Source organism: Thermobia domestica, chromosome 6 (assembly GCF_964235325.1).
Source record: "Thermobia domestica chromosome 6, izTheDome1.hap1.1, whole genome shotgun sequence".
Classification (NCBI taxonomy): Eukaryota; Metazoa; Arthropoda; class Insecta; order Zygentoma; family Lepismatidae; genus Thermobia; species Thermobia domestica.
Window position 1 is genome coordinate 78,272,238 of NC_137459.1, and position 14,507 is coordinate 78,286,744.

At 36.5% G+C, this 14,507-nt stretch overlaps 1 protein-coding gene across 2 annotated transcripts in view; it reads right to left on the reverse strand.

Moving 5' to 3' along the window:
- Nucleotides 1–14,507, reverse strand: part of LOC145688069 (uncharacterized) — a 118,046-nt gene that overhangs the window by 35,432 nt on the left and 68,107 nt on the right. For both annotated transcript variants that reach the window (XM_081761783.1, XM_081761782.1), the window contains exon 11: nucleotides 5,895–5,936. In XM_081761783.1, coding sequence (XP_081617909.1) covers nucleotides 5,895–5,936 — 42 coding nt within the window. The remainder of the gene's footprint in view (nucleotides 1–5,894; nucleotides 5,937–14,507) is intronic.

Genomic DNA, 14,507 nt, shown 5'->3' on the forward strand with positions numbered 1-14,507 from the left:
TGGGGTATATTTAGTACAAGGGGTCCAGAAACACGTAAACAACACAAAATTTACAGGAGAAATGAGTGATGCAAGTACTTAGACGTAACATAACGTAACCAAATGTAACCTAACCTAACATAAACTAACGTAAGCTAACCTGAACTAACCTAAACTAACGTAATATTAGTAGAAATAAGCGAAATTCTATCATTTTTTGGAAAATTATGCGGGACTCCTACACTAATATAACATAAACTAAACTAACCTAACGTAACCTAAACTAGCCTAACCTATCTTAAACTAACCAACCCTACCATAAACTAACCGAATGTGAACAGAAATTACTAAAATTCTAACATTTTTAAGAGAAAAGAGCTGGACCCCTTCTGCTAAACATAGGCCAAAAAAAAAAAAAAAAAAAAAATACCTCCATGTACTACATATGGTTAGATTAGATTAAGTTACGTTACATTAGGTTAGGTTAGGTTGAGTTACAAGTCAGTTACCTTCTAAACAGAGGAGTAAAATGAAATGAAATGAAATCTTTAAGTTTTACGTCCCAGGCTTATGCCGGTTAGGCGTGCTATACACTATGAGATCAATCCTAGGAAATATCTTAGGATTTATCTTCGGAAAAATGTTATGACATATCTTGTAGGAAATCCTACCCTGTTTGTGCCATACACATGAAAGAGTTTTCCTGTCTGACCGAATGACGTTATCAACATTGTGAAATAGTTCTATTTAATAAAAACAAAGTTGAAGAATTACTATGCTAACCATACTGCACATCCTACTGATATTAATGTCAAGCGCTATATTGTTAAATTGGATACCTCTAAAAAAGAAAAAAAGCATAAAAGTCAGAAGGGTGCTGGTATACTTTTGGCGTACTACATTTTAGAAGATTTACAAGTAACATTTAATACTTTGCATGAAAAGACATATTTATAAGGAACAAATTTCTGCAAGCAACATAATTATATACAAAGTAATACACCTGTATTTTATGTTTACAACTGTAGGGTTACTTATGTAAAATCATTATAAATGTTTTAACGACAGATAAAATAGGTGAGAGACAATGTTTAGCAGAAAGGGTCCAGCTAATTTTGCTAAGAAATGTTACAATTTCCGTAGTTTCTAATCACATTAGTTTAGTTTAGGTTGGTTCAGATTTGTTACGGTTATGTTACGTTAGATTATATTAGTATATGGGTCCAGCGCAATTTTCAACACGTGATAGAATATGGCTTACTTCTAATAATATTAGGTTAGTTTAAATTAGTTAATTTCATTAGGTTAGATTTGGTTAGGTTGTGTTAGGTCTAAGTAGTTGCATTTCTTCTGTAAATTTTGTATGTTTTGCCTACTTCTGGACCCCTTCTGCGAAACATTTACCTAAGTGAGTGATATGAAAGATGACCGGTGTTACTATTTTCTACGACCGGTGTATTTCTGCATGGTTTACAGAAGCTATAATTTATGTTTACAAGTGGAGCGCTACTACCACGATACAATGACAAGTGCTATTCAAACTCGTATCATTGCCAAAAACCCACTCGTTTTACTACATTCACTGACGCGCCTGCTTCTTTCACTCACACCCCCTGGCCTTCGCTCGAGCCCCGGCTTCGCTTTGCCTGACTCGGTTAAATAGCATTTGTACTTTCCAGAAACCACCTAGCACAACTTGGTTTGCGTTTTTCGCACAATAACTTTTATACTATATATCCGGCCCCCGTATTTGTACGGAAATCGTAAAAGAATTGTAGTTTATCAACAATTGCTTTTGATGGTCCCTTTGAGGGATTTCATCTATGCTATGTGAGATATTTTCATGTCGGTCAACGCAAATCACTTAGGAAACAGTGACAAATTATATTTTTTCAACAATTACTTCGAGTGGTACACCTAAAGTAAACCTGCATGATCAGAAGATACCTCATCAGTTGTGTTTTCACTTTCTCTCACCTGATGTCGCTTAAATCGAAATCTTACGAATTTTCTGTCCGAAATAGAGAGTGCTCTAAACAAGAGAAATCTCACAGCATCGTTCAGAACACAGGAAATGGCATGAGATCTGATGCCATACACGTTGAGATTTTGACTCTAGGACAAATCGTAAGAGATTTCCTACGATATATCCTATAGTGTATGCTAGGCCTTAGGCTAAAGAGACGATGATGATGAGAGATGAGTGAAATGAAGAAAGTGGGAGGAAAGGGGAGTACCCCGAGAAAACCCACCAGCACGGTGTTTGTCCACCACAAAGTCCACACGGCGCGATCTGGAATCGAACCAGGGACCCCAAGCACCGTAGGTGAACGCTCTACCACTGAGCCACCACGCCACCTAAATTTTTAACATTTGGAACAGAAAATTATTTTTGCGTACAAATACTACGACCAAGTGTGTCATAAAAAAAAATAATGCAATAAAAACGAACCAACCTATGCTAGGTTGCCACGAATGCTATCTATCTGAGTCAGCGCAGGGGAAGTTGGTGGGCCTGCGAAATTACAAGGGGGTTCGCCCGCGACGTTGGGTACACGCGTAAGCGAGGTTAGTGAAAACAGGTGGATTTATCAATGATACAAGTTTCAATAGTACTTGTCATAGTTTCATAGTAGTAACGCTCCACTAGTAACGAACATAAAATATAGCTTCTGTATAGAGAAATAGACCGCTATAATAGTCACCTAGAAGGTTAGGTTACACGATCGTTATATTTTTATATTTCCATAAAACTCAAACACGCTATGTCACAAACCAGCGATGATTACATGTATGTGCCATTTCCATACTGCCTTTTCCGACACTCCGCTAAATAGTCCCTTCTGCCTCCACATACAGTGCCGCTTACATCAGAAACACCCTACAACAACCACCACCTTCTTAACTTCTAGTATTCCCCTCAATGACGTAATTCCAAGACACTGGATTGGCCGCGGATCGCCTTCACTGCCTGCACAACTTGACTGGCTACCTCGAAGCCCAGATTTAACGACCTGTAATAATTTGCACTGAGGATTCATCAAGAATGTTGTTGCAGTAGAATATTATGCTACAATTGATGAATTGAAAGAAGTTGTGGGACTTGCTTTCAGACAGGTTACTCCAGCAATGCTAAAGAGGATATTCCACAGAACCTGGAGACGTATTATTTTGTGTTCGGAGCACGATGGAGCCCATACTGATGTGTTAAGACATTAAAGCGACAGGGACCCATTGCACATAAAACTCAATCAATAGTGTGTACATGTATAGTTATAATTAAAGTTTGCACACTTTGAATATTTAGTACTTCAAGGAGAGTGACGGGGCTTTGTCCCCCACCCTGTAGAAAGAAATGGATGCGGCTACCTCGAAGGAAATTTCACATGAGATTAAATATACATTAAGTGAAACAGGAGAAAAGGACTTTAAGTCGTTTGCAAGAGTGCTCCTTATGAATATGACTTTCAATGCTGGCTGTTCAATTTTTACCTCTAAATTTTCAAAAACCTAGTGTCTACAAAATTTAACTGCGGCTGAACACACAGTTTTTTTTTTTCCGCAGCGTTCTCAAACTTTGCAGCAATATTATCGTACGCAGCTTATTAAAAACTACTACATTACTTTCACTATTGAATTATTGCTTTGTACCTTCCTTTGCACTCGCAATTTCAAGTGTTACATTACTGTTTTCTTACTATCATTCTGACTCTGATGTCAGTATTAATAATAATACACAGATAAACGAGTGTCACTTATAACCATGCTAGATTAACTGTAATAAAACCAGAAAGAGATTTGATTCTTTCATCAGTTTATTAGTAACTTTTTCTGTTTCTCAACGTGGAAGCCCAAAATCTTCATTTATGCATTTGACAAATAGCTCGCGTGTGTTGACTATTGAATCTGAAAATGCATATTGATTGAGTAAACTTAAAACATCAGCGTTCTTGGTCAATTAATGTTTGGCATGGAATCATAGGCGACACACTAATTGGCTCGTTTTTCACAAAGCCCATAGCCAGCCCCAAAATATAGGGGGGGGGGGGTAGAAGGTTAAAGGGGCGATCCAATCATATTATAGTTCATAATATTATTGTACATTTGCAAGGCTACCGTAAAACTTTTACGGGGGTCCGGCCCCCCTACTCCCCCGTGGATACGGGCCTGTACTTTGGACGGACAAAAGTGCAGAAATTTCTTGCAAGACGAATTATCAACATTGCTTCAAGAGTGACATACGTGATTTCAGTATGACCATCGTGCAGCAAATAACGCACATATTTCTCCATATATTTTAATGTCTTAAGTTAAATGGATCGCTCAATATAAATATTTCAAGATCTCACGCATCACTGTTTTGAAGCTAAGTATAAATTTAAGGTGCGTCATTATTTCTCAATACACCCAGTGAGAGGACATTTATTCAGTGTCTAACTGACATACTATAAAATTATATATCAATTCGTCCATACAACGTTGATGATGTGAAATTATATATATACACAAAGTTTTTTTTTAAATAAAGTTATAATCACTTTTATGGGGTATAATATTTAATAATATAAATGAGCAAGCACATTTATATGAACAATAAAAAATAAAATCTGATTAGGGGCCGCGGTGGCTCAGTGGTAGAGCGTTCACCTCTTGTGCTTGGAGTCCCGGGTTCGATCCCAGCCCCCACCAAGTGAACTTTGTGGTGGACAAACACCGTGTGCGTGGGTTTTCTCGGGGTTCTCCCGTTTCCTCCCACTTTCTTCATTCCACCATTTCATTCATTATTCATGATCACCTTCTCCTTTAACCTAACCGACATAACCGTGGGACGTAAAACTCAAAGATTTCATTTCATTTTTTGAAATCTATATATATAAAAGAGAACGTACAAATCCTTTGTCCGCTCATCACGCTAATACGGCTGAACCAATTTCTTTTATTTTTGGGGGGTTATTAGGATTTGGACCCTAGATGGTTTTTATCATATCACTTTAATTTTCAATTACCAGTGTCTTGAGATAATTGACCATTCAGGTGTCCATTACGTACAAATCCTTTGTTAGTTCATCATAGGTATAAAAATAAACGTATTTATATGCAACCCGCATGACCGTGTCACTCGGCGGGTTAACATAAATGACAGGCGTTATAATGGTTTTTATCATATCACTTGAAAGCGAAAAAGTAAAAATTATCTAAGTAACAAAGTTTATTGCGTTCGGGGGTGACCGCAGCGAAGCGGGGCGGGTTAACATAAATGACAGGCGATATAATGTTAACATTTACTGCAATCTTCTATGGTTTTTATCATATCACTTGAAAGCGAAAAAGTAAAAATTATCTAAGTAACAAAGTTTATTGCGTTCCGGGGTGACCGCAGCGAAGCGGGGTGAACGCTGCTAGTCTGATTATAAAATTAAATTGTGTAGTGATTGAACAATTGTTTTATATATTTTGTGAACTCATTACTATACTACAGAAATTTCGTGAACAAACTACAGGAACTTTTCAGAACATTGTTTCACTGTTTTAGGTCAGGCAGAGGTGAAATAATGTCGGCAATCAACTGTCTTTGTGTCAGAGCGTTGAGATTTACTTATTTTGTTGGTAAAAAGTGGCATCTTTCATAAGTGTTACGTTGTCTACCGTTTTCCAATGTTGGGCCTGTTGTTTGTACTACTAAGTAGTAAAAATAATATTAGAAAACACTATAAAAATCAACTATAAGCACTTTTATTTAATGCTTCATCAGACAAGAATCGGAAGTAGGAAGACAAGAACAATTAAAGAGTATCAGAGAAGGACATTAAGCGAAAATTCTTACAGATTGTAAATATTTGTATTATATGATGGACTACTTACTATTTTCTATTAAAATAATATATTTCTACATGTAACAACTGTACTTTACTTACAGGCTTTTGATGGATGGTTCTGTCCTCTATCATCATCATCATCTGCAAAATAGTAGAGAGTTTCTTAAATGCACTACAAAGATCTGCGTATTCACATATTAAATGCTGCTATTATATATATATATATATATATATATGAAAAAAAAAAAAACACCAAAGGTGCAAAAGGTGCAGCCAAGTTCGTCAGCCTCAAAAAGTGTTGAGATGAGGATGGATGAGCCAAGTTCCTTGGTCGCTGCCTCTGAAACAAACACTGGAACTTGGCGCGAGGTGTCTAACATATTCGAATACACCAGGATTTTGTTCCTAGTTTCACGGCCTGGACATTTCAGCCCTAAGACTAGTGGTGGCCCCCAAATTCACCACGCTCACAAACACTATCCCTAAGGCTCGTCATCATTTTCTTTGACACTTCATGGAGGAATATAAGTTTTCCTTGTCTAGGTTTCGAACCACCAATCTTACTGCAGTATACTGTATATGTGTCTTAGCGAATTAATATTCCTAAGGTTGGTGGTGGCCCCAAACCCACCACGTCACCAGCACTATCCCTAAGGTTCCTTAACATCATTTTCCTTGACACCTCGCGCCAATTTCCAATGTTCGTTTCAGATGCAGTGGCCAAGGTACTTGGCTCATCCATCCTCATCTCAACACATTTTGAGGCTGACGAACTTGGCTGCACTTTTTGCACCTCTGCTGTTTTTCATTTTTTTTTTTTTTTTTTTTTTTTTTTTGTAGTTCACCATGTCAATATTGTATATTGGAATTCTCAATTGTGGCTTCTTGTTGGATTTAAATACAGAATTGTACATTTTTAAAGGAGTCATAATGTGTTACGAGCAACATTAGTTCCCAAGGGCTCTCCCATGGGAAATCGAACCCAGGACCCTGTACAAGAAAGGCGCACATGCTAGCCACTAGAACAGCGAGGAGGATTTATTCTATTAAATATCTGTCAGAGAGTTATGTCCAAACAAGATTCTAATTTATTTACCCGAACTACAAAATCACGATCGCTAACATCTCATTTTTCATTACCTAAATACGAAGAGTATCAACAGGGCCCAAAACCCTTGATGCTGAATCCTCGTTGCTACATGACTGGTGTTTCAATATACTTAGTTGTTCTCTACCTTTCCGCATTGCGAAATTACGGTGTTCATTACATGACGCGCATGTTGCGCAGTTTCATACTGCCGTGGGTTTACCTTCCAATGATATACACCTTTCAAATAGCTTGTAATCTTAATTATATTTGCCACAACATATTCTAACTGTATATAAAACTACATGAACTGACATAAATTAAAGGGGGTGCTTCCGGTTGACGTGGAAAGTTGAAATGATGAAGGGGCGATGAAGAATTTCCTCATGTTTTTTAAATGGGCCTTTTTTGGATTTATAATCTCATATTTTAGGTATTTGAAATTGGAATACAAACGTGAAATTCGGTATGCTTGAACGTTTTCGTTCGCATTCCTAAGTAAACCAGTAAAAAACTTCAGAGTGATTTTATGGGGAACAGAAAAAACTTTCCCATGTTATTCATATGAGACGTCTTGTACACCCCAAAATATTTAGGCACTTCCGGCAGAATTAGAATGATGAAATTTGGCACGATTGTAGCCTTCCGGGACTAACCTACATGAAAATTGTCAAAAGTGAATATTTTTGCTTTTTAAGGAGTCTAAAGGGGGATTATGAAATCCCCATGTTATTTAAATGGGCGATTTCTTGGGATACAAAATCTTATCTTTTAGGTAGTTGAAATAGGAAAAGAAAGTTAAAATTCGGTAGAATTGTGGGGTTAAGAGGTGTGAGGAAGTAGGCCGAGCAAAGGCGGGAGTGTGGGGGCAGAGTTCGAAAAACCCGGGTATTTATTTTTATAAAAAACAACCCACCTGGGGCCATATGGGTCTTTTCGGGTTTAATTGTTTTATTTTTTTCGAAATATTTCAATATATCTGTGGTAAAAGTGTTAAAATGTGATTTATATTTTAATATTATCATTGTCCCAACTTGCAACAATTCTCTGTTCACTACTGTTTTGAAAAAATGGCCGCCATTTTGAAATTTTATATTGAATCACCGAGAAAATCTATACAGCAAATTTAGAATATCTCTTGCTTCTACCCTCAAAATTTCAACTTAAAAGTCCGAAAATTGCACCCTGTAGCGTGGATACACGCTAGTTGAAAAATGGCCTCCATTTCGAAATTTTACGTTGGATCACCGCCAATATACATATATAGCTAATTTAGTGTCTCGTGCTTCTTTCTGAAAATGTGTTTTTAAAAGACCGAAAATCGCGCTTTGTAGCGTGGATACCCGCTATTTTGAGAAAAAAAAAATGCCGCCTTTTTGAAATTTTACGTCGGTATGCCGCCAAAATCTATGCAGGAAATTTAGTGTATCTCGTGCTTATACCCTGAAAATTTAAACTTAAAAGACCGAAAGTTGTACCCTGTAATGTGTGTGTGGTAGTGGCAGACAAACGAACAAATTTAGATCGAATCATTCCAGGAGCCTCAGTAACTTTGGCAAATATAGTATGAATACCAAATATATTAATTTAGAACAAAGATATAATTCACGTATTATAAAATAAATGTTTCAAAATATCTTATGTAGCAAATATTTTCCATCGTAAAGTAAATTGTTTTATTGTTGAAATTCACTTCCGATACTTTGCGCGTTCAATTACGGGAATTTCCCTAACATTAACAAGACAGTTCTTTGTCGAAAATGAATTTAAAGCAGTTAACAAAGAAATAATTTCTATTTTATAAGGTAAACGTCTTAAATGAAATTAAATATCTTCCAGCTTAAAATAAATAGTTTTATTGTTGAAGAATTCACTTCCAATGCTTTGTGCATTCAATTGCGGGAATTTCCTGAGCACTTCTCTCATAACGAGTTTTCCCCGATAATGCAACTTTCTTTACTGCACATGGACATTTCCACTAGTACGGAAGTTTAAATTCAGCACCTGAAATAGTAGGGTTACATAGTTTTCGGAACTTCTAGCGTTAAGCTTCTTAAATCTGACAAGAATGTTTACGCTATTGCTGGTGTTGATTCTCCAGAATGCTTATTTAAGAGTAGCAACTAATAACTGAACTAAACTGTTGTTGTTGGAAAACCAAATTTTACTGAAGATTACTTGTGTTACCATCTAATATATGAAATAATACTATTAGCTTTACTAGTGTATTTACATATTTGCTGGTAGTACAGGCACCTATGGCGTCTTAAATTCGTCAAATGTATGAGGGCTAACGTCCCACGGCGTCGCCGAGAACACTATTTACGGAAAGTATTTTTTAAAGTAATATTTTACTTCAAAAGGCTATAAACACAATCCATACATTAATTTGCACTATAATTATCTCAAGCTAAGGCAAACTTTTTTATTCATTCAGTGCATTCAGAACTTTATAAAGGTCTAACATTGAATGCTTTTATTTACTCTAACATGAAAGCAACTAATTCGCCCAAGGGAAGTCCAAAACCTGATAAAAGTCACTTTCAATGTGACCACCTTAGTTGTACCGATAATATACTACTAAAAAGCCCAAAAACCCACATGGGTTTTAAAGTGTTTTATTTTTTCAGGTGGGTCCAACCCGAAAAAAACCGGTGAGTTTTTTCGCGCTGGGCCCACTTGGGAAACCCTGTGTGGGGGGCGAACCCCCAGCTGGGGAAATTCAGGAAATATGAAGAGCAAATGTACAAAATTCACTGTTGATGAAAAGGATGATACGTAAGAGATTCGCACACTGTTCAAAGATAGAGACACGAAGAATCAAGAACATTTTTACATAACGACTGTGGTAACTATAATATAACTGATAATACCAATATACGTTTAAGAAATCAGTTACATTTTGTTGCTAGTCTCACATAAATTCGAAGAATTGGATTTCTCATTTCTTCGAAAACTTCATTAATTCTACATATCCTCACCTCTACATTCTCTTACTTATTAAATTGATTTCAATATCTATTTAATTCCAATGACTGCAATAAAGACAAAATATTCACCGAAAAAAGAAAAAAAAATATTGGCTTTCCTTGTCTGGGTTTCCAACCACGAAATTTACGGCAGTATCTACGTGTCTTAGCCCACGTTTTTGAAAGTTAACTGATTCACAGTACGTGCCTCATTAACTTGCTTAACTACTTGTTACTAGCTTTCACTTATTTTACTTGCACACTGAGAAAAAATGTATGTGGCGTACGTGAAAACGTAGGTTACATGTGTAAATCCTATAGTTTTTGGAATTAACGTACACTAAACGTATAACTGAAAAAGTATATTTTATACATACTTTGCGTATAACTGTTTCGAATAAACGTACTTTCCGCACGAACGAAAGAAATGTATGTAGGCGGTCAGGATGTCACATACAGCTGGCGTGCGTAATGTATGGAAGACTGTTAGATGTCAAACACCTTGCAACGACATTGTGTAACATCTAAGCGGGAAAGAGGGCAGTACGTATGTAGCATATGCTAACGCGCGGGATAACGTATGCTAAGTATTGATTTCTGTAGTAAACATAAGGATCCCGTATATTTGTACAATATACCCCTGTCCGGATAACGGATTTTTCTCAATGATCTTAGCTCGTTTGTTATTAACCTAGAACGACAGGGACACGAACACAGAAACATCGAGGAGAGTTAAGATTCCAAAGGATCTTCCACCGGGAATCGAACCCGGGACCCCATACACCAAAGGTGCAAGTGATAGCCAATAGACCAGCGAGAAGGGCACCCACTCGGACGATTGACAACATTATTACCATGCACATGATGTGTTGAATAACGGAATCGTTCCAGATTTCTGATTATAAGGACAGTTTTTTTGCCAATGAAAAATTTTCCACAACAAATTCCTCAAATTTCATACTCAAACCGTTATAGGGTACCTTCATGGAGAGTTTCTCATCTTTATCTCATTAAGAAGTATCTAATGGCTATGGACAGTTTTTCGCCCATAAAAATTTCCATAGTACATTCCTTAAATTTGGAACCTTTTACTTACTCAAGTCATTACGTAAGGTAGGTACCATTATGCAGAGTTTTAAATCTCTATCTTATTTGGAAGCACCTAATCAGTGATGAGTGAGTAAATGAACCGATCTGTTTGGGTAAGGACAGTTTTTTGCCCATAAAATAAATTCCAAAGCACATTCCTTAAATTTCGGGCATTTATCATATTCAAGCCATTATAAGCTACCTTTGTGTAGACATTCACATCTTCATCTCATTGGGAAGTATCTGATGGCTTCGGACAATTTTTCGCCTATAAGAAATTTCCCATAGCATATTCCTCACATTTCGGTCTTTTTCCATACTCAGGTCATTATAAGGTACCTTTATGCAAAGATTTACGTCTTATCTCATTGGGAAGTACCAAATCAATGTGATAAGTGAGTGAGTGAACCGATTTCCGCTTGACTATGAACAGTTTTCACCCATAAACATTTTTCCATAGCACTTCCTTAAATTTCGGACATTTTCCATACTCAAGTCATTATAAGGTACCTTTATGCAGAGATCCATGCCTCTATCCCATTGAGAAGTGCCTAATCAATGCTTTGAGTGAGTCAGTCAGTGAGTGAACCGATTTCTACTAGGCTAAAAACAGTTTTTCACCCATAAAAAAATTCCCATAGCACATTCCTCATATTTCGGACTTTTTCACACTCATGTCATTATAAGGTACCTTTATGCAGAGTTTCACGTCTCTATCTCATTGGAAACTAGCAAATCAATGTGATGAGTGAATGAATGAACCGGTTTCTGCCTTGCTAACGACAGCTTTTCATCCATTAAAAATTTCCCATAGCACATTCCTCACATTACGGACTTTTTTCGCCTATAAGAAATATCCCATTTGAAATTTCCAAAAAGTCATAAGGTACCTTTTTATGCAGAGATTCACCTCACTATCTCATTGGGAACTAGCAAATCAATGTGATGAGTGAGTGAATGAACCGTTTTCTGTTTTGCTAAGGACAGTTTCTAGCCCATAAAAAAATCCCATAGCACATTCCTTTACATTTCTGACTTTTTCTACGCTCAAGTCAATATAGGGTACCTTTATGCAAAATTTCACGTCTCTCTCTCAGTGGGAGGTACCTAATCAATTTGATGAGTGTCAGTGAATCAGTGAGCCTGAAAACTTCATATTTGAGGGGTCCAGTACTCGAATATGGTTGAAGATAGGAATATGAGATTTGGTTAATGAGTACATCTCTGGGATATCTAACTAAATTCTAAATCTCATGTTTCTACCCTTAATAGAATCGTTTTTACAAAGCCTCGAAATCGGCGATTTTACCCAAAACCCTTGTTTGTGTATGATATGTTTATGGCAGTGCAGGCCACTTTTCATTTCCTTCGCGGAACTTGGCTGCCATGCACTGCAGTGCATGTGGATATATTGTATGAACTTAAGAACTCAAAAATTGAAGGAATTGTGTTAAACAAACAAACAAACAAACAAAAAAAAAAAAAATCTTATTGACAAAATGGAACTAGCTTCTTTTTATTTTCGTCCCTGCAGAAGCAATATTGCCCCATCCTTTACTTCGTACTGATGTGAAGAAGAAACACGAAGTAGTGGGTGGAAAATTCTACCTAGATTCATGCTGAGTAGCTAGTGTGGTGCTTCAAATTAGTATAACACTAATTATTATATTTCTCAAACAATGAAATAAATACAACTCTTACATCACTACAAATTAATATATGCCACAATTTTTTCTGTTTACTACTATTTCAACATCAACTCATACTTGCAGACATGCTACCACAGACGTCTACGGTGTGCTCACCTTTAAATTTTTCCCTGTTTGGCTATATCCCATTCAGATACTTTTTTTTTTTCCTTTAATAGAATTTAGTAGCTTTGTCGATATTGATGCCATATGAGACAAAGCTTAACAGTTGAATACAGGACATGGATCACATGTACAGTCAGAAACAAAATATTAAGTATACGTTGGAGGTATCATTTCTTATACCTCCAACGTATAATTAATATTATTTTTGACTATACATCTAGTAGGAACTAAATCCAGGAGCACGCACACTTAAAGCATACGTACTGTTTATTCGGTTATTTGGGTGCTTCAAGAGCTATTTTAATATTTAATTTTCATGTTTAACATTAACGAAAAGTTAAAGTGTAAGCTAAAGTTTCTTATATTTATACACAGGCAACTATTTACAATAATGCAAATGAACCAAATCTCGGACATTTACAGCGTGCACCTAAAATTTCAAAATTCCTCAAACATTAAATCAGATCATGTGGCCGGGTGTTATTTCAGTATGTCAATATAGAAGTCCCATTTCATCGTCTGTCATTTAGGCAAAATTTCATGGTCACTGTACCTTTTAGTTTAATAAGTGTTACCAACACTGTCTTTCCTTTTCATGATGGGCGCTTCATTTTCTTCCAGGTTGGTGAACCACGACCTCGCTAGTCAGTACTGCTCCTCTTCGTCTACGGGTCATTTTCATAGCACCAACTGCCGTCTTAGGTATGAAGTTGGTGTACAAATGTGGGATCACTTCTACCCTTCTCTAACAATACGGCGATTTCTGTTTTTTCAATTCCTTCGTCAACGTGAGAAACGGTCTTTGTATTGAACTTCTGTTTCCGTAAGTCATCGTGTAAAATGTGACAGCACACATCCTATCCAGTTCACTACATCTACTTATGCGAACAGTCTTCTCGAAAACAAAGTTTCTCCCGAAAACTCCACATCTTCAATGATGTGTTGTTGTTGGAGGTCTGATAACGATATCATGTATTTTTAATATTATTACTTGTATTTACGGGCAATACGTGCTATTAACATATGCACACGCTAGCTAAAAGAAGAAAAAATATAAAAAGAAATAGAATTTCCTTCAAATATTATTATTATTGATGTTTTGATGTTCTGTTAACATAGCAATCTGACGATATGTGTTATTAGTCGTTATAGCAATGAGATATATATGATATAACAAAGGATCCATCTTGTATAATCTACATGTATGTTATTTAAAATGTGTAAATGTTTCCTTCGTTACGCATTATAATAAAAGGTAATATCAAGATGGAGTGTTTAAGTGAATTTTGGTAAAAAATAGTAAATTAGATTACAAATATTCGAACTGCGGGCTATAGTGTAACGCTATATAAATTGGTGATTTCCGCCGCAGGATTATCTTATGCACCTTCGTTACAGTCTTACCGTGAGATGTCTTCTAATAAAGTCTACCCCTTCCGAAATGTCTTCTGCCATTAAGACAGGTGACTTCTCACGATAGAAACATTATTAGATTTGATGTTTCCAAAGGTCTTCTCCCTAGCTTAATAAAACTTAGTGTAAGTCTCTGACCCAACTCCGTCCCGCGTCCAATTAAAACGCGCGAACACGACGAACGGTAAATTGACAGTGCAACCCTGTCTCATGGTTGGCATATGAGGAACCACTTTCAAGGACATATACAGGGTGTCCGAGAAGTCCTTCCCTGATTACAGAAATTGATAACTCAGGCTAGAAATACGATAGAAATATGAAACTGGTGTTGAATTGTTTA